General features: G+C 39.4%; 1 protein-coding gene and 1 long non-coding RNA gene across 9 annotated transcripts in view; one reads left to right on the forward strand and one right to left on the reverse strand.

Moving 5' to 3' along the window:
- Positions 1 to 4,049: 4,049 nt before the first annotated feature.
- The window catches only part of ASXL3 (ASXL transcriptional regulator 3), a 98,327-nt gene continuing 81,838 nt past the window's right edge, over positions 4,050 to 20,538 (reverse strand). For 3 of the 4 annotated variants that reach the window (XM_044423923.1, XM_044423921.1, XM_044423919.1), the window contains 4 exons: positions 14,049 to 14,145; positions 13,138 to 13,243; positions 9,258 to 11,187; positions 4,050 to 7,691 (listed from right to left, as the gene is read on the reverse strand). In XM_044423923.1, coding sequence (XP_044279858.1) covers positions 4,050 to 7,691; positions 9,258 to 11,187; positions 13,138 to 13,243; positions 14,049 to 14,145 — 5,775 coding nt within the window. The remainder of the gene's footprint in view (positions 7,692 to 9,257; positions 11,188 to 13,137; positions 13,244 to 14,048; positions 14,146 to 20,538) is intronic. The other variant, XM_044423922.1, reaches the window with a different exon arrangement.
- LOC123020345 overlaps positions 12,806 to 20,538 on the forward strand; it is an 86,954-nt gene continuing 79,221 nt past the window's right edge. The window contains exons 1-4 of one of the 5 annotated variants that reach the window (XR_006414065.1): positions 12,806 to 12,967; positions 14,386 to 14,450; positions 15,494 to 15,640; positions 19,914 to 20,048. This is a non-coding gene — a long non-coding RNA (uncharacterized LOC123020345). The remainder of the gene's footprint in view (positions 12,968 to 14,385; positions 14,451 to 15,493; positions 15,641 to 19,913; positions 20,049 to 20,538) is intronic. The other 4 variants (XR_006414063.1, XR_006414064.1, XR_006414062.1 and 1 more) reach the window with 4 other exon arrangements.

A 20,538-nucleotide genomic window follows, 5' to 3' on the forward strand; every position in this document is an offset into this window, starting at 1 on the left:
TTTCACCAATGGCCTTTTCTGAAGAACACTTTCTCACAGGCTAAGTAAACCAGCTGCAACCATGCCACCCTTATACATGCATACACGCAGGATGACAGGAGCGAGTTTTCTATCATCAGTCACATCTCTGTTGCCAAACCTGATGTAACACTGGCAAAAATGAGTGTTTAAAGCCATGCTAGCTGCCAAAGGCAAAAGTGTGTGTTTGTGTGTGTGATTTTAACCACATATGAGATGCATGGGGGAGAAGTGCTAAAACTTCCTTTGCCTGTTGCTTATCTCTCAAGCACAATGCGTGCACATCCAAGTAACTTTATCCTAACAAGGCTTACTGCTTATTTTGTATTTCCTCCAGTTATGCCCACTAATTTAAAAGAGGCACTATGCCTCTGGCTGCCACCTGCTAAGTAACATATGCTGGAGGGAGGGTGCTGCTATACTCATATCATCCTTGTGGACTTCCCATAGACTTCTGGTTGTCACTCTGTAAACAGGAAGCTAGACTAGATAGGCCTTGTGCTGATCCAGCAGGGTTCCCTTAAATTTTAATGGAAGGTTTCATGAAGTTTTTGGGAAGGTTTTGGTGCCACTTTTGTAGTTAAGATCAGGCATTTGTGGAGCTTTTAAAACACATACATCTGTTGTCCCTACACCTAGTTTGGTCATTACCCCAGCAGTTAAAATATAACTATAAAAACCCATCTTAATACTGTGGGCAGTATCTGCTGCTGTCCCATCTATGCACTGGGCCCAGTACCACTTCCATTCTATAAGCAGGCAGCCCCACTGATTCTCTTATGCAAGTGCTGCCTCATTCCAGAAATAACTCTGCATGCTCATTTTAGGTTGCTCCTGGACATGCTAAAGCTCCATGGCACAAGTGGGTGCCACTTACTCAATGGAATTTGCAAGGCTGTCTGCTCATGGGTAGTCACCTTTCAGTACTGTTTTGTGTTAGCCACAACCACACAAACAAAGGGGGTTGTCTGGAGAAAGCCAGGCAGGCCAAAATTCCATTTAAGACCATGAGACTAGCAGCCCAATATTGTGCATGTTTACTTGGATGCAAGTCTCACTGAGATCCAAGTAAACATGCCCAGGATTGAAGTTCTAAGTGCTTCAATTTCTCTGGATTCTTCACAGATTTCATATGGTATAATTTCAGAGCTAATAAATGCTTTTACAGCCAACAGTCCTTAGGACAGTAGAAAACATTATTCTAGCTAAAAACTGCTCACTGTGTTTATTTTGATAAAAGAAAGAAAATACCCTGTCTTTATCAGTCATAATTCTGGATTCAGTATTGGTAGGCATTTACTGAAACCAGGATTCCGTCTACTGTATTACCATTTTATCAAGGTTCTAATTTAAAATCCTCCTAAATTCAACTAAAAATGCAAGCACATGCATGTTTAACAATGGCTCCATTTAGCCATCTATTTTGAACATTACAAAAACATGCTTTTCAAATATGTTTTTTTGAAAAAGATTTTTTTCCAAGGGTACCTGAAAGTGTTGAGAATCTACATGTTATTTATCTTACACAAAAGAGTGTTTTTGAACTACAAGATTATCTCGCCTTCTCAGTTATGGTAAGGCAATTGTCATTGTCTAGTCCTTTCAGACTGTAGGGACTCAAGGCAATCTGTTGGTCTCACTATGAAAATAAAACATGAATCCAGTAAAACTACAAGACCTCTGGCTAAAGGAATACAAGCCTACCTATTCCAGTTCATTTAAAAAAAATGGGAAAATGGCAGATTTTGTGTTAAATTTGGTCCCAAAAGAACTTAAATATAATTTCCAAATAGCAGAACCTCACTCACATGCAAATATGCCTGGAAGTCCTATTTATTATTTAGTAACAAAAGTGATAAAATATATACAATACTTTAAAGCACCTACAGAGGGGTAGGTGCCTCTGGACATCAATATTCCCCTGGACACCTTTCTTGGGACCTGCCAAGATGTCCTACTTGTCTCACTTTTTTTAAAAAAAGTAGCACATTTTCATGCCAGCACCGGGGATTGTTGTGAAATCAGTTTCTTCTGGTGCTGAAAACTGTGGTTCAATTGAGTTGTTTAGCAGGTTGGCACTCAGATGCCACCTCTGGCTTGTTCTCAGTCTTTTGGGCAGGTTACTTGTCCTTTGCCATGGGAGTCCTTTTGTGTGGTGCATGGGCCAGTTTCTCAAATTGAAAAATGGCCCCATGGTCTAAAACAGGGGGTCTCAAACTCGCGGCCCGCGGGCCAATTGCCGGGACAGGCGGGGCACAGGGGAGGGGCCCTGAGGCCTTCCAAGTGCCAGCGGCGCCCGGGCCAGCCTCCGGATGAGCGGCCCACCACCACCGCGGTGGTGGAATACTTGATGTGGCCCAGCCTCACCCAGACTCTACTTCCAGAGGCCCCCAGGTAAGTTGAGTTTGAGACCCCTGGTCTAAAAGGACACCTATTCCTGGATAAAAGTATATTTCAAATGCCATACTTATTGTAACAGCAATACTTTGGGATAACAAAATTAACGTAGTACTGTTAATTTCAAATAATAAAATATCAGAACTTGGGGATTTTAGTGCATTATCCTACTATGATAAAGCTTCCACAAGAGCTGGAAAGGAATCACAACTTTTTTGTATGTATTGCCAGGCATTGGTCAGTTAGGTTCTATGTTATGGTTGGGAAGGATGTATTTCTTTAATGGCTACATCACTTGGTGGTTAAATTCACATCATAGCATGCATGGTACATTCACCCTACATTTCATGTCCTCCATGGTAAGGGGGGCGGGGGGGGGGGGACAAGATAACTAAGCATCTCCTCTTGTCAAACTCCACATTTTTATCTCTTTACAGAAATTTCCTTATTAGTGAAAAGAACTTAGCCATTGCTACAGTTTTTCTCCAATAGTCTGGTGGCTAACATACCTTGAATATCACTATCAACATAAACTAATACTAAATACAATACTGAGAGTTAAAAGATGCAGTATCCCTTTAAAGACTCTTCATTCCTCTAACCAGCCTACACAATATTTGTAGTGTGAATTCTCTAACACTCAAAAAGGCGATAAGTAAAATTTGAAAAAAATTTAAAAATATATCAAGTTGTAAACATATTTAAAAGTACTGTAAATCACATGTGAATTATTTTCTTTTTTTGGATCACAGAGACAGAGTGAAAGAAGAATTAGTTTTAGGCTATTGAAATTATATCATTGCTCCAAACATGCATGTTGTTTACATAATATGGTTCACATACATATTATATGCTGAGTATCTTCCTTCAGGACAATTTATATGTGAGGTTTGGGGAAGATAAATGGATCAATACATAATATTGTAATAGCTGCAGTTATTCCACACACACACACACACCCCGCAACTTCTAAAATCATGCAGATTCCAATTTGTTACAGGTTACCCTAGGTACCTGGCTTAATTAAAATTTCCTTCAGTGTAACAGCTTGTTATAAGGGGAACAAAGTGATCAGTATCAAGTTGTCAAAGTGTCTCATTCTTTCTTGCTGCCTGTAAGTCAATCTTGGATGGCAAAGGTAGATCTGGGAATACAAGCATATTCTACAATACAGTTGTAGAAACTGCCAACTGGCAGCAGCTATACTAGTCTGCTAGTGGTAGCAGAATACCATGCCATCGTCTCATCTTCCTTGGTCAGGGTTCCTTCTCATTCTTGCTGTTTCATGCCCAGAAAGTTGGAGATTATGAAATTTGTAATTCTTGTACTCAGAAGATATGTTATGTTTACAAATGGTAAAAAATAACATTCTGCACTTTGTGCACATAAATAGATATGGAAATGCAATTCTGTAGTATTTTAACACAGTAAGAAAGCTTGGCATGTTTAACATTTTTGTGCACATTTCCCAGAAGGGGGTGTTCTTACCAGGGAGAGCCATGTAAGTTGAAATAACTCAATTCTAAAAGAAAGTTTCCTCCGTAAAGAATTCTGCATCCAGTTGTTGTTGTTCCCCCTTGGCTTGGCTCAGCTCTCCCAGGCAAATAAGGGATACTGCATCTCTGCTTCGGATCCTACCGAACAACTAAACAGGCTACACACAATTTTGAAGGGCCTATGCAGTCATCATGGCAGAAGGCGCCACAGCCTTTGCACACTATCATGGCTTTCAGCCTGCAAGAGCATTTCAGTTCCAGCTCATCTGTGCTGCTGCTGTCAGCAAATTTCTGAACTGGAATCTGAGTGTTCTGTATAGATAGGCTGGAGGCTGTATTTGAACTGCTTCCTAAAATTCCGATAGATTTTTCAATTGCAGATGCTGCCCGTTTGAAGCTTGTGCTACCAAAATGTATTGTAGGGTAATTTCCACAGAGCTGCTGCTGCTGCTGCTGCTGCTGCGGCGGCGTCTGTATTTTCTGAGCAGTTAATTGGGCAAAAGGGTTCTGCGGCTCAGAGAGTAAATAGGAAGGGAAGTCAGAATTTTTCAATGCAAAGGCTTTCAACTGTTCTTTTACTTCATTCTGATCATAAGAAGCTTGTTTCATGCCCAGCTCACAGCTGCTGCTTAAACCTTCCTCAAAAGAAATGGGTTCTGATTTTATATTGCTACAGACGCTTGCCGGCTGAGGCCAACTAAGTCTTTTAGTGGTTTCCATAGTAACTGCCGGTTGTTTGTGATCAGATGGAGCTTCTGCACTGGGAAGGGGTGGGGGTGGGGGAGGTGGGGGAGGAGGCAGTGGAGGGGGGTGCACTAATGATTTATTCTGCAGGTTCTGTGAGGCACTAGAAATGTCATCACCTTCTTTAATTTGAATGTTAGGGGAAAACATACTAGCCAGCCTCAGCTGGTGAGGCGTTGTAGACCTGCTGACCTCTCCCAATGCCTTCTGCTCTAAGTGCCTGCTGAAAGCAAAGGCACCACAGCCAGATGGGGCCTTTAAAGTTGCCTGCATCAAAGCCGTCGAAGGAACAGGGCCTCTTGCAGCCACTGGCATTTGGTAGAAATGCTGCCTGTGTGAGCTGCTTGCCTCTGTGTGGAAGCTGTCATTTTTGTCCACGTTAAATAAGTTTTGTTGGAAACTGCATGAAGGCAATGGCCTCTTCTGCTGCTTGATCTCCGGGCTGTGTGCAATTCTGCTCTGAACACCATGCTTGCTTGGCCACTCCTGTTTAAACAGCTGGCCGTGCCCAAGTTGATTCAGACTGGAGCTGACAATACAAGGGCCTATTTTAACATCTGTGTCCATTGATGGTTTCCCAGGTTCACATTTAATGTCCCCTGCTGTACGGGCCACTCTCTTTTTGGGATGGTTTTCACGCTTTCTGATTTGCACTGGGGCTAAACTGGCTGCCTGAAATCCTCTGCCATCTGTATTTGGAGATGTGGAAGAATTTTCAGCCACATTTCTTTCAGAAGTTGCTGCTTTACATACTGAGGTAGTTTGCAAAGGCAAGGGAAGCCTGTTAATTTCTAGCTTGGCTCCAAACCTGGGCTGTGGCAAGACTTTCTCCAGTGGAAGGTTGCCTTGCAATAACTGTGTCACCAGAGGATTGTTGGCTTCTACTGATGACAAACGGCAGCTAGAGCTTCCAGCATTTGTAACTCTTTTTAGTGTTTCTGTTGTTAATGACAGAGAGTTCTCCATGGAATCTGTAACAGATGTCTTGGAGTTTTGTGTTGGCTGTGCACTTGTGGCTATTTCTACAGTCTGGAGAGGCATTTCGGGTCTCGCAAAATCTTCAGTGTCCATCCTAAAACATTTGTCAGATTCTGACTTAATAGGCATGGCTATGCTTGTCACAATGTTTCTTGCATGTATCTCATTCAGATGTGCAAAATTTGAAGGCTCCGTTTTGACATTTTTAATGCAGTTTTGCTCAATATATTCCTTATGCTTATTTGGGTTAAGATGAGTGACCACAGATTGATCAGTGTTCATTGCCTCATCATCGTTCCAACAGATTCTGCTATTGGGATTATATGGGTTGGCACAGACACTGTCTGTTTCACTTTTGAAAGTCAAAGCACCTCGTAATTGTTCTGAAAAAACTTGGCCAGGAGAAACAACTTCAAGTCTTTTATCTTGAGGCACTTCTCGAAGACTAGGGCATGCTGTTTGCAAATGTTTGCCATCTTGCTTTGCTGCAACAGTGTTAAAGCCAGAGCTGTGCTCCAGACTTTCATTAGTAAGCAACTCTGGCCGGCTTATTACAGACACTTGAGGACATGTGATACTTTGTAAGGCAGGTTCTGTCCTAATAGGCCTGCTCTGGATATCGGTGCTGTTTTCAGAGTTTTCCACAGATATACCAAGTGACAAGTTAGAGTTCATTGTTGTTGTTGTGTGATCAACAATGACTTTACAAGGTATAGATCTATTCATAGGTGCCTGTACATAACCTACTGAGGATTTACCAGACATATCTAATCGGCTTCTCCCTCCAGAATTTCTCTCCACAGTTTCAGCACTCATTTTGGCGGTATTCTCATAGGAGCTTGCTGTCATCATGTTACTGGCAAACACTGAAATAGAAGTCCTGCCAACAGAATCTGCTCCTGGAAGTGCCTCATTGCCATGTAAAGGTGCCCTAATGGAAGTGTTACTTGACAAAGAGCTTGGGTCACTACACCCCGTTATGGCTATCTTATCAGAAGAATATCTGTTTGCAGACCCTACTGGAGGGATCAAAACAGAGCTACTACCCAGATGATTTGGCAAATTACTTGCAATGGATGAAGTTGGCACAGTGCTATACTGGCTAGAAATGCCATGGTTTGCATTGTTGGTTGGCATAGACAATCTTTTATCATCTAAGGAATTTGACAAGACTGCACTGTCTACTGCTGTTGGAGTTGTGGGCTTCTCAACACAATTTGGCATGATAGCAATGCATGGAGTGTCAGCTCCTTGGATGGATTTCAGCATGGTTATATTGCAAACCTTAGTGCCTGTGTTTTCAACGGACATTAAAACTGAAGACTTATCAAGAGAACCTGCAAAGGGAAGTTCTTTAATTGCTCCTGACATACCAGTGCTGCACACAGACATGGGGACTGAGTTTTTATTATATAGCACTGACACACTGTTACTTTCCATAGAGGTAGATGAAAGCATTTTCTCACCGAAATGAGACACAGGGATACTGTCATCAGAATTGTGAAGAGAGATGTCAGTACTAGTTTCTGGTAAAGTAGTGGCATTAAGTGACTGCTGCAATAAAGTAGTCGCTTCTCGAAGGTGAGAAGACTTGTTGCTAGGAGACCTGCAGTTAGGATTAACTATAATCACGCCAGTAGAACCTTCAATCTTTGTTTCAGAAGAAGCTGAGATCTCCACTGCTGGTGGACCTTCCTTTGAGGCATGCTGAGATTTGGTTTCTTTATTGTTCTGGAGCAAGTGAGCTCTTGCTTGGTGCTTTGCAAACAATTTAGCCTTGGTCTGCTCCTTGATGTGTGCTAATGTCCTGGTCTTTCCACCTTCACAGGGACTTCCTAATCCTCCAGACACAATGCTTGCAGCTGCGGCCACTGCTGCCGCTGCCGCTGCCTCCCTCTGGGCTCTAGCTTGCTGAGCTCTTGCTTTGATATCTGCAAGTGTTCTTGCTCCAGTATTCCTCCCACTGCTAACTGCAGTACTTGGAGATGCCCGAGGCTCGGGTTTGGAAACAGGCTGGCTCTTGATGATGAAAGGAGGGCCAATTTTTGAAAGCTGAATCTGAAAGGGAAAAAAAAGAAAACATCATCATATGGATGGTTTAATGTCTCAAAAATTACTTCACAGCATGACGATGGAACAACTTATGCTAGCAACAACTAAATACCATGTATCCTTTACTAATTATCACCCATCTGGAAGGTGCTTTGTCACTGAAGCACAGACAATTTTTGTGTCAACTAAGAGGCTCTTTAATCTCTTTCTCTGTCTCTCAATGGGCCAATTCACACAATCAAACTAAGATACTGTGGTGTGTGCTGGCCATGGGTTAGGGTTAGGGTTATGGGTTGGTTATTGGGCCCGGGTCATCAGGTATCAGCAACTGGCACACACTATGATATAAATAAGTCACCCTTATTTAAATGAAAAATATTTATTTAGATTGTGCAAACTAGGTCAGTCTCTCTCTGTGTGCATCCCTACTATTTTCACAGCTCTCTGATCCTTGGTTTGTGGGAGTGGGGTTGGTTGCAATCAGATTTTCTGATAATGCAGAACTATAAACTCATGGAGGTATGTTGGAGCTGTGTATGTTAAGAGCAGAACTACAGGTGGTTTTAAAATAATTTCACAGGTGTTTCCCATGGCTCTGTGAAAACTGAAGCCAGTTCTGAATGCAAACAATGTTTTCAGTGGTGTTTTCTCTTAATTTTGTATTTATGATTAACAGTTTATTGAATTAGATATAAATGATTTTGGGCTCATTTTGATAGTGTTCCAGCACTTCCATTAGATCCACTAGCTACCATTGGAAGGACCTGTAGTACTTAGGCCATTGCACACATATAATAGTCCAATAGGGCAATTGTTTTTAATAATGTATTTCCAATTGAATTTCCATGGCTGTCTATTAGCATATTCACTCTGACAGATAGACGACTGACCAGAAGCTTGCCATGGCATCTGTGGAAGTTTGCAAGTTAACAAACAAACATGAGGCTCCAGCTGAACATATGGCTCTCTTACCTGTACATATGACCTTTTCATTTATGGCCACTTAAACTGCAAAGTCAATTATTCTTTTCTCTTTCTCATTTTACTTTCTAAAATGTAATGCAGCTATTAAAATAGTAACATTAATGTTACACAATTAAGGGCTCCATGGTATATGCAATAAAAACTACCTGCTCTTTTCATGGGTGTATTGCTATCTGAGATGACACACAGAAAACACTATTAATAGGCTCCAATAGCATTTCTGAGGGAAAAGAAAAACAATTTCTTTTACAAAATGTAGTACTTCATGTTGGAAGAATGTTGACTGAGTTCAGCTATTCGGGTGATGTTATGTGGAAACCTCCATACTAACAGCTTGCAATGAAACCAGGATTGCTCTGAAACAAGGGATATTTGTCAGATGTTGGTTAATTACCTTTGGCAACTGGTGTTTTAATTGGAAATTGTTAGATGAAAGGAATCACTCTCTAGAAGTATGCACTTGAATTAGTGAAGAATGCCAGTGTATTTCAGAGAAAGTTGTAAATAGAGATTTTGTTTCAGTTCTTTCTTTCTCTCTCACACATGTGTACACATGTGCATGCACACACTATCACATGCAAAGTGTACCTTAAGAGGTGGGACTCTGGGCTCCTCCCTCGGTGGTGGTTCCCTCTCAGATGAACTTGCCGATGCATTACGATGAGGCTGATCATCTTCGATTCTAGCACGCTTCTCTTTGCAAATTCCAAAACCATGGTGCTCAGCAGTCTTCCTCTTTGGAATTTCTAGGTCCCTGCTTTCACTTCTTGCTTCAGGTGACTTTGTGGCTTCAGATGGTTTTGAAGAATAAGAACCTTCAAACCGACTCTGCAAAGTCCCCTGAAGTTTGTGAGACTTGCTTCTGCCTGCCTCTGAGAACAATTTTTCTGATGAGGAGGAGTTAAATAGTTTATCAAGTGATTTCGATGGAAGAACTTCAGTATTTTTGCATCCTGACACTTCTGCTAGAACAGATACTTCTAGCTGAGAGATTGTACTTTTCTTGTCAGTTCTTTGCTGGGTACCATGGTTTCTAATTTTTATCACTTCCAGGGAAGAACGTTCTGTAAGAGAAGAAATGAAAGGTTTTTCTATATCAGAATGAGGCCTACATGGTTGATTAGCAAGTTTTATAGACTGGGATTCTTCTACTGCTGAAGCTTCAGGAATGACAGCTTTCATGGCTTCCGGTGTACCTTGGAGCTGTTGTGATGCAAGATTCTCTTCTTGAGAATTATTAGAAATAGCAGAAGTTTCTTCTTTCAGGGGTGACAAGGATTCTTCAGACAAACATGGTGATTTTCTTTGCTGACTAAATCTTTCACTCATTGGGGAATTAGAAAGCGGAGATGCTTCTGAAGGTAACAGTACACTGTTTGAATGAGATGTTTCTGAAGCTAAAAGAATAGAAGACACTGAAGAGGTTTCGGATGTCAAGGGCAAGTCAGACAGTGGTGAGGTTTCTGATGGTAAAGCTAAATTAGAAACTGGTGATGTCTCTGAAGTCAGAGGCAAATTTGACATCAGAGATGCTTCTGAGGTTACTGGTGAGGGAGGCATTGGAGATACTTCAGACACTGAAGATGTATTCAGATTATCATCAATGGGTTTTTGTTGACTATCAGCATCAGTATTTTCAGTGCAAGAGATGTCAGAAGAACATGCTGTTTCCAGAGATACTGGAGTGCAAGGCTCCTCTGAAGTAGATTGTGTCTCTCCTCCAGGAGATGCAATACTGACAGATGGTTCCTCTGGGCTTTCAGAGGAAAAAGACGTTTCAGAAATACAAGCATTTTCAGAGGACTGTTCATCAGGGTCACTTTGAAGCTCCATATGTACAGCAACATTTCCACCAGTGAATAGGGAACCATTGAGGACAGGGGAGTATTTTCCATGAGGACTTAGTTCCTTTGCTGACTCCAGATCTTTTTCTTCCATGTTACTGACAGAGTTTGTAGATGAAGCAGACTGTGAAGGTGATAAACTGCCTTCTGGTTGATCAGTCATGACTGACATTTCTACTTGGGGATATTCAAATCTCTCCTCCACTTTAATTTCAACCTGAGTCAATGTACTTACTGCATCATTCATGACAATACAGGATTCAGAATTCTCTGCAAGGGGTAAAGTTTCTGTTTCTTCATTTATACCAACTGGGCTGATTGCCTGTTCAGAACTCACATGTTCTGTTTTATGGGTCTCCTCCTGACATTCACAGATAGTTGTTTCAACCTCCTCAGCAATTTCCTCTTGAATAACAGATTCTTCAGGTATCAGAATGCCTTCTGTATCTGCTATTAGATTCTTGGATGGAATTTGTTCCATGTTGCAAAGTGACTGACAGAAATCTCTCTCTGGCAATAATGGTGGCTGGTTAGTTTTCTTTTCACATTCATCAAAAGTTGACTCTCTTGAAGGACCAGGCAAATCTGAAGACCCACAGAGTGAATTTTCTTCGTTTTCATTATTGTTCTTGGCAGATGTAAGCTTCATAGACTCTTCTATTGACATTCCCAGCCTAGTTAGAAATCACACAGTTAAATTATACAAACATCATTCTTCAAATAGGTACTTGTATTTTAAAACCAAAAAAATCTTTCATTATATGCTACAAAAGTAGAATTTCCAGGTGAATTTGTAGATCTGTAGACAGAAATTATTGTCTAGTAATGGTGCTTTTGTCTCATAAAGCTACAAAAACTTTATTCCCAATTATTTGTGTTAACTCTAAAAATTTGCTGCATACACAGAGTACATGCAATTTTTTACCTAGTTTATATTTTCAGAAAGATGGCACAACTTACAGAAAAATGAATTTAGAATTCCAGCAACTCTGACCTCCAAGTTTTGTTGACAATAGCAATTTAGACAATGGCTAGTGTCAAAAGCCTGAAGGCCAGTTTAGTCCAAGTTCTGTCATTTTCAATCTCCATACCCCCATTTTTACTATTGTTTTTATCACATCTGCATGTTTTGTGCCTACCCCATTCATGTCTTTGTGGTCACAAGAAGTATCATAAAATGTTATGCATATACTGTGTTTGATATTATTATGGCAGAGATGACCTGATGGTTAATATAATAAACATATTTAAGTATGGTTTTGAAGAATTCACTTGATATCATTCTTTGTCTTTAAGCAACCTTTATTACTTGAAGCTGATCTGCCAGTGGCAGTCAGCTTGACTACAATTACTCATCCTCTAATAATCTCCTGTTTGGATTATTGTAATGTTTTGTACAATGGGCTGCCTTTAAAAACAGTTCAGGAACTGAAGTTGGTTCAAAACAAGGGCACTAAGTTATTGAAAGCTGGATAGTTTGACCATATTATGCATGTGCTTTGTCAGCTGCACTTGGTCCCACTTTTCTGACAGACCTAATTTAAACTGGCAATTGTAACCAATAAAGACTAAAAGCCTTGACACCTGGAAAACCATCTTCTCCTAAATTATACATTCTTCCTCATAGACCCTACAATATTGATGTTAAATGGTTGTGGTAACATCATAAAACATTCACTGAAATTATTATTGTATTTTTGATTTTGGAGTCACAGCTCTTGTAATAATTCTGGAGTAATTTAATTCAGATTGTGTAAAGTCCAACTAGCCAGGCTGTTCCCTTGATACAGATAAAAATAATTCTGTCTATTTTAAAAGGTTAAAATAAAGCAGTGTATATTTGGTGATGCTTGCTTGTGAAGAAACCAAGCATGGTTCTTATTAAAATGTTGTATTTTAATGCTGAACTACATGTGACCTGACTATGGCAGGACCACAGCTTTAACTATTTACACATATAAAGCACAGAGGAAGGGCACCTGAACTCAGAGGGGGCAATGTGTGGGAGTTGCTATGCAGCTTGACCCTCCACAAGGTGATTCCTCTTCTGGCTGGGCTCTGATACTAGGAAAGGGGCTGCTGGTGAAAAGGAACTAGGGCAAGGGACTATAGGGAGAAGCACTGCAGTTTCTTTTATTTCCCCCCTCCCGCCAACCTACCCTTTTAATGTGACCAGGGCAGATCTGCATTTAAGGAAAGTGCTGACATGCTGTTAGAATTTCATCCAGAATCTGCAATGCCGGAGTTGTGAGTAAATCATCTATATTTAAACTCAGCCCTGCATGTTATATAGAAATGAGATTGCCTCTGTCCATAAGGTTAGTTGAATAAGACAGATGGGACAAAGACTTGCTAAAGGAGCTGTGGGAATGGAGGCAGGGGATGTTTAGCATAGCACAGATGGAAAAGGCTGTAGGGGTCCAGGGAAGCCTTTCTAAACAAGTGGGAATTGAGGTAAGTGGAGAAAAGCCACTAAGGAGCCTTCTAACTATGGGAGGCAGAAAGAGCTACATTATTGCCATTATTAACTAGGAGTTTATTTTTAACTGGTCTATGTGAAGCACAAGTATCTTTATTAATGTATATTTGAAGATGACAATTTAGAATGTTGCTTGGATACTTACTTTTCTCCATAAAATCTTTCAAAGAACTTCTCTTTCCATGGTTCTGTTTTCTTTTCCTTTTCAATCTCTTGTCGGATGCGCAACTGCATTTCAGGAGTAAATTCTCCTAAAAGATACAAGTAGTAAAATATTGAATACAGGTGTCTAAAGCTGTACATAAGGATTTCATTGGAACTTGGGTGGGAGGCTCGGCAGAAGCTCCATTGAACAGAGGCTGTGCAAAAACTGCTTAAAACTGTGCGGTAGATTTCACAGACTGGTCAAGTTGAATGATTCCAGTGCACAAATCCAAGCACTTTCATGCATTCATCAAGTCTTCCAAATGTCATCATCCAACTACATTTCCTGGTGCTGTTTTGGAGGCCTCTCCAGAAGGTTTTCCCAACTTTGGGAAACAATTTTCAGGTGTCATGGAAGGCTGCAGTAAGCAGGAGTCCTCAAAAGCTCCCTGTGTGACTCTTTAGCTCTCACTTGTTATATTTATATTCATAGGTATATTATATTGCTCTTTGCATTACTTTCAGTTGCTCAAAAGTTATTTCAATGCAAAACAATTCTGAGAGAAACCAACAATACAATTTTATTTGTAGTGTTGCCTTACTATTTCTAAAGTATGTTGGTGGGATTTAGTCACATGCATTTAGGTTTCTAAAGTTGACACTGATGAAAATGCTTGTTCTTATTTTAAGTATGGCTGTCCAAATGATCTTCTATATTCAGATATAATAAACAGATTGCTAATATTAATTTGAAGATGAACTAGAATATTTGAATTTCAAGTCTTGAAACTCTGCATTTTCTTTTATAAAAGTATTTTAAATGAGTATTATTCTTGCCCATAACACAAGAAGGCATTTCTTCAGGAAAAAAAATCAGTATTTGGTTAAATCTAATAACAAATAGAAAATTACCTTCTGCCAATCGTTGTTTCCACCCTTGTGCTGCATATGCAAAGAATTCATTATTTAGAGCGGAACTACTGAGGCGCAAAACTCCATCACTTCCCATCTAGAAAATAAGCCGGTGGTAGCAGAAGACACTGTCAGAGATTGCTTCAACTAAGAGTACATAAGAATAGAGCTCCAATTATGTGATACAGGGAAGGATAGAAAGTGGGAATAACATAGGGAATAATCTCCTAATATTTAAATAGCATTTTCATTATAGTCATCATATTAAATGCAAGTGGCCTAATCCAGTATCAGTGTACCTACATTAATGATGATCATGTTCTATTGATTTTAACAGTGGAATCCTATGCCGCTTTACTCAGAAATAGAAGACTCATTGCAATCAATGAGACTTGCACCCAGGTGAGTATGTTTAGGATTGTACAAAAATAATGAGAGCATCTGAAATGTTAAAATGGGGCCCAACAACAACCATTTATGTTTAAGAAAAAGTTCCAACATTTTCTGTGAAATTAATGAGCAGTACCCAATTATTAGACCAATAATAATAATACAAGTTTTAGAAAGTTGAAACGATTTAAAAGAAATAACTTAATCCACAAAATGCTCCAAATCAACAGAACAGAAGAAAAGCCATGCTGGATCAGTCCAAAGGTCCATCCAGTCCAGCATTCCAAACATACTGTGGCAAACCAGCTCCTACTCAAGCAGGATGAGTGCAAGACCTTTTCCTGCCCAACCTCCACAGTAACTGCTGTATGCAGGTATGAACCTCTGCTAAAGGAGGTAGCATGTAGCTAGCAAGGCTAGTAGCCACTGAGAGACTCTCCCCTAATGAATCTGTACAACCTCTTTTTAAAGTCATCCAGATTGGCACCCATCACCACTTTCCATGGCAGCAAATTCCATAATTTAATATATGCTGTGTGAAAGGTGAAGTACTTCCTTTAATCTGTCCTAAACCTCCCACCAATCTGCTTCATGGGATGATCCTAGGTTTGAGTGTTATGGGTGAGGGAGAAAAATAGGGGAGCTGCTCCAGCCCACTGATCATTTTTGTTTCCCTTCTCTGTATTTTCTCCAAAAAATGTCCTTTTTCGGGAAGGCAACCAGAACTGAACACAATATTCCAAGTGCAGTCATACCTAAGATTTGTAGAAGGGAAGTAAGATTTTGACAGTTCTGTTTTCATTTCTGCTCCTTATTGTGTCTACCATAGCATGAGCCTTCTTTACAGCAGCTGCACACTGGGCCAGCATTTTCACTCAGTTCTTCACCTCTACTACCCCAAGATCCCTTTCTTGCTTGGTCACTGCTAGTTCAGATCCATCAACATTTCTTTGAAGTTACAATTTTTTGTCCCAGCATGCATTATCTGATAAGTTTCAAGCCAGCAAAACAATGTACTAATAGAAACCTGATTTTCCCTTGTCCTTCTTCATCAGCTTTCCAATGGTTATCTTGAGGAGCAACTAATGTATAATTGGTGACTTTGTGATGGTGCATCATGGAAAAGGAACAACATTTCTAGATACAAAAGTGAAACTGCCCATGAAATCAGCAGGAAAAAAGGCAACTCAGGATACATTATTGTATGTATTGAGAACAATGGCCACTATGTTTGCTGGGAATGATGGGTGCAATTCTATCAAGAATGGCGAAGAGAAGAAATGAAACCCCCTAGCTACCTAGTATCCATATGAATCTCATTTTACATCTAGTTGGGATGCATGTGAGGACTAGTGTTCAGTAGGGCAGATGGGATGTTGGGCATCTTTAGCAGGAAGGTCCTGAAATATGGAAGTGCCATTTTACAAGAAATACCAAGTCAGGTTTCTCACTTCTTGTTTTCCAGTCATATTTGTTCAAGCAGATTAAAAAAGCCTTCTGAAAACTGCATTGAGAAGAAAATAAAAGAACCGCAAAATTATAGAACTGAAATTTGCTTCTGCTACAAATTCGTACACAATTCGTACACTCTAAGATCAGACAGAATAGTTTTCAGATTAGACCAGTCTTCCATAGCCTAGTGCCTTACAGCTGTGAACTACAAACCCCATCACCTCTAACAAGAATGACTAATGGATATACTATCTAGGGATGATGGCCATTTGTAGCCATGCTGCCTTGGTGAGTGCATTTGCACCTGGAATTAAAAAGTGCAAGAAAGGGAAAAGTTAAACTTCCTGGAATTAAAGTAGGTATTTACTTCAGTAGTCCATGGCCATGGAGATGGCACAATTAACCACTAAAGCTAAATTAGTATTTGGAGAAACATGCTAATAAAGCACTTTTTAAATACTCTATTAATTTTATGGTCTTAAAGAAATGCTGTCCAACAGAGACAATGCTTTAATGAGCCAGAACAACAAATGTTTTTGAAAGGTTGTTTTTTAAAATTCTGTTGGGCTTGGAATTCTGGTTTTGTCTGATTAAGCACAATGGAGGTGTTAATTCCCAAATACAAGCAATTATTTTATGGCAGACCCATACTTGAAACATTAAAGATTTTTTTTACTTTATTGTGAGTGGGGGATATTTGTCATAGCCCAATGGCTATTTTCATAAACAATGAACATGTCAGACATCCCTTAAAAGAATAGTATTTAGTCAGTTAATTTCCTACTGGTGCCTAATTTAACTCCTTTGTTACTGAAGCTAACAGTGCAGCATGGGAATAGAATATGGCAATATTTGATATACTTTGATTTTCTTTAAAAATATGACATTACTTTACAGGTGTTTAAATTCTTCTATGTGACTGATATATTAAGAAGCACTCAACCATCTAAATCCATTATTGCACTGCTTCCCCAGCTCAATCTAATAATTGGTGCCCTCATATAAAGCTATTGCTCAAGCTTTCTGTATAATTGATATGTAGAAGATATATTTCTCAAATAAAAGGTTTGGTAATAAGCATTGATTCTACTAGTAACACAGGAAGCAATGAATTCCACATGATTTGGTTATATTGTTTTGCAATATGAAGGCTTTAGGTTCAAGACAGCAAAGGCTTACTGCAGTAAATTAACCATGCATCACTCAGCATGGATCGCCATTTTTAATGGAAATTATTAAATGTTAGCTGCACTTAAGGAAAGTAGGAAACAAAGAGGATTCTGGTTAGTTTCTTGAAGACATTTAAAATGGGAAGATGTCAGTAAAGAACATTAATGCTGGAAACACTGGCAAAGAGCTAGCAGTTTTTTAGTTCATTAGAAATATATTATCACAAATACATTAAAACTAAGCTTATTATTAAGATATCAAGGAACGGTCTGTCAAATAATTCTGAGCAATTATTGTTCCTTGGCTTTACAGTTTAGACAAGCCTCCTGGGAGCCAATTTGTTAGACATGTGAGATGTGAACTCTCCATGTCCTGCCCAAGTATGGCCACTACAAAGTTTGACCTTTAATCCAATGTCTCTTAATTGTGTGCAAGATGCTCATGGGGTAAGAAAAGATCTGGAATATCACTACCACACTTCTACTATTGTGATATAAAACAAATTAATTAGCTTACATCATATTTTTTCTACGTTTCCTCTCTGGGAATTGAAATAGACAATAATTGTTAGAAAATTAGAATAAAAATATGTATTTATGGCTGTCAAGTCCAGAACAAAAAAAAAAAAAAAACCCACCACACAGCATGTGAGCCAGAAAGAATATTGAAACATTCTGCACAAGTTATAATATAAGAATAGCTTGACTGAGCAACTTCAATGAAAACAAGGTTTTGGTGAGTAAAAATAAAACTATCACACTGTAGGGGTGCATCTCTGACCAAGCTGCTCCATAATTGCTAAATGCCAAGGCATCCTTCAAAACAACATATTGGATCAGCTTAGAATTGTGGAACCATTAAGGAGGGAGGTTTCAGAGTATTCTCATGTTGTACTGACACATCTTTAAGCTAATTTTACTTACTGCATAGAAAATGAAAATATTTTTCCAAGTCAAATGAAAATTAAATGCTACTTCTCTTTTCCATATTAGTTTGGAATATATATCAAGTAAGATTGAAAAAGAACAAACGTGTCGTGAAAATCAGATCTGTTTAATCCTGCTTGGTGAGACACCATAATGGTTATAGTAGATGGAGGTGCTGAGAAACTATAGTGGCCAATATTGTTGCAAATATAAAAGGGAGGGGTTTTTAAACAGGATCACAGTGATAAAAGAAAATGGCAATAAGCACGGAGGAAGGCTAGAACATACAAGCATAATGGACTGAAACCAAAGGAAATTAATCATGCTTTAGTCCCATGGATGAATCATGACTGAGTTGCCCAATTAATTTCAATTGGCCTAAATACTGACTAACTTCTTCTGGCTTAAACCCAGTGTAACAGCACACATATTAGGCCAAATACAACAAAAAGCATGTTGCTATGAGCATGCAAATATAACTGCTAAATTAATATGTTGCAAAACATAAAATATGGAATGAGCCTAATGATATGAGGTTTCCCAGGGTGTGGTGAGGAAAGTATTAGGCATGTTGTTCATTCAATATTTAAATCAAGAATAGCAAACTTAATACTAGCATTGAAAATATAAGGTGAAAAATAACTTTGGTGGGGCTCTCACAGAAGTCAGCCTGGGGAGGAGGTGGGTTTGCTTTGACTTTGAGGAAGGAGCTGTGAATTACTTTAAGAAACACACCTGCTTCCTACTCTTCATAGTTCTCCCACAATTACATTTGGGTGTAACATAAGATCCTATTTGAACACAATGGAAAGTGCACTGCATGTGTCACAAGAGTGGTAAAAGCATTGCATAAACATCATGAGAGCAATCCCTGATACATGGAAGGGACTCTCATCTAGACCCAGTGCTGCCACTCAGGGCACAAAGAGAGTAGAAATGCACATTAAATTCAATATAACTGGGGAGAAATGTAAATCAATTAATATATGAAACTGGCTTATACCAAATCAGATCCTTGGCTAATCTATCTCAATATTATCTACTCTAGCTGACAAATCTCAAGCAGAGTTGTTTTCTAGCTCTTGCTGCCTGTGATTCATTTACTGGTTGTACAGTAATTGAACCTCAGACTTTCTCCATATAAATCTTGTGATCTATATGGAGCTGCAAAGTCTAGAAAAGCAATGGAATTGTGATGCTTCTGCCATACAAATAACGGCAACATGCCCCTGGTTGCTCATCTTATCTTGTATACATAAAGGCTGTAGAAAAGGTGATGGAGGCTCCAAGCTGATGGAGACTAGAAAGTAAGTAAAAACAAACAAACAAACAAACAAACAAACTGCAAGCCATCATAAATTCACCTTCCCATGGGAAAGAAACAATTAGATTGTTTTTATATTAGATTACAAAACAATTTGGTAAACATGACAGTCACACTCCAGAAAAGCACAAGCAAGAGATCGACTTCTTTAGTGAACAACAGCTTATTATGTGGAACAAGCAAAGGAGGGGGCTGCAGTACCCTTTAAGAGATTCTGGATTGCAGCCAATATTGTAAATCATTTTACTCTTCACTATGGAAACAGAATGATTTATACAAAAATTTATTTTAAAAGGCTTTCAATGTTAGTCATAAAAGCACTTAAGTTGCCTCTCCATTTATTGTTTTTAATTGAAGGTTGATGGCTTCTTGAAAAAAATTTAGGGACAGAAAATATATCTTAGGCACTAATATTGGTTTTTAGTCAAGTGCTGTTCTAAGTGCTTTTGCAAATCATACCACATAGCCATTAAATTGAGGGAGCTGGTGCCATGGCACAACAGAAAACAATATCTTTGGTTAAATAGCCGACAAGACTTTGAACTGTACATCCTACCCTCTTCTGTTAAATAATCCCTCTAAAGCTTTTCTGCATTGCTTAAGGCTCCCTCAGCAGTATCTTCTTGGCGTTTCCTGTTGTTTCCAAAATGGAGTCTTGCCACTGGGGGATGATGTCAGGTGATACGTGGTACCCTCTAATAATTGATCACCCATCTCATCTGCTTCACCTTGCCTCAGGTATGATCAGAAAAAAGAGTATAAAAACCTTGGGCTGATGCAGATCGGGTGCAATATGCTAACCCTTGGCCATTTCTTTGGGACCATAAATGAACAAAATGGAAAGCAACTCCTGCACCAGAGCTTTCAAGACAGGACTCTTCTTCAGTCCTTGCTGGGGAGGCCAATGGGTTATGATTTGGGAAAGTGTGCAAATGAGTTTTGTATTTTCAACCATCAGATAGTTTGTTTGTTTTTCGATTTATATCCTGCCTTTTCCCTACAAAGGGCTCAAGGCAGCTTACATCATTTTCCTCCTCCATTTTAGCCCCATCTCCATCTTATCTTATCTCCATCCTATAGTGGAGTCAAAAGTAACTCTGCAGGCTAGTTTGGTGAGGAAAACAATTCCATAAAACTTGCCCCTGCACTCCCTTATGCCAAGCTTCAGGATCTGTAATTTGAGGGGGAAAAAAAAAAGCTTTTTGAAGTGTGAGTCTTCTGCGAGTCA

The sequence above is a fragment of the Varanus komodoensis genome, unplaced genomic scaffold (assembly GCF_004798865.1).
Source record: "Varanus komodoensis strain SLA01 unplaced genomic scaffold, ASM479886v1 scaffold14_1, whole genome shotgun sequence".
Lineage (NCBI taxonomy): Eukaryota > Metazoa > Chordata > Lepidosauria > Squamata > Varanidae > Varanus > Varanus komodoensis.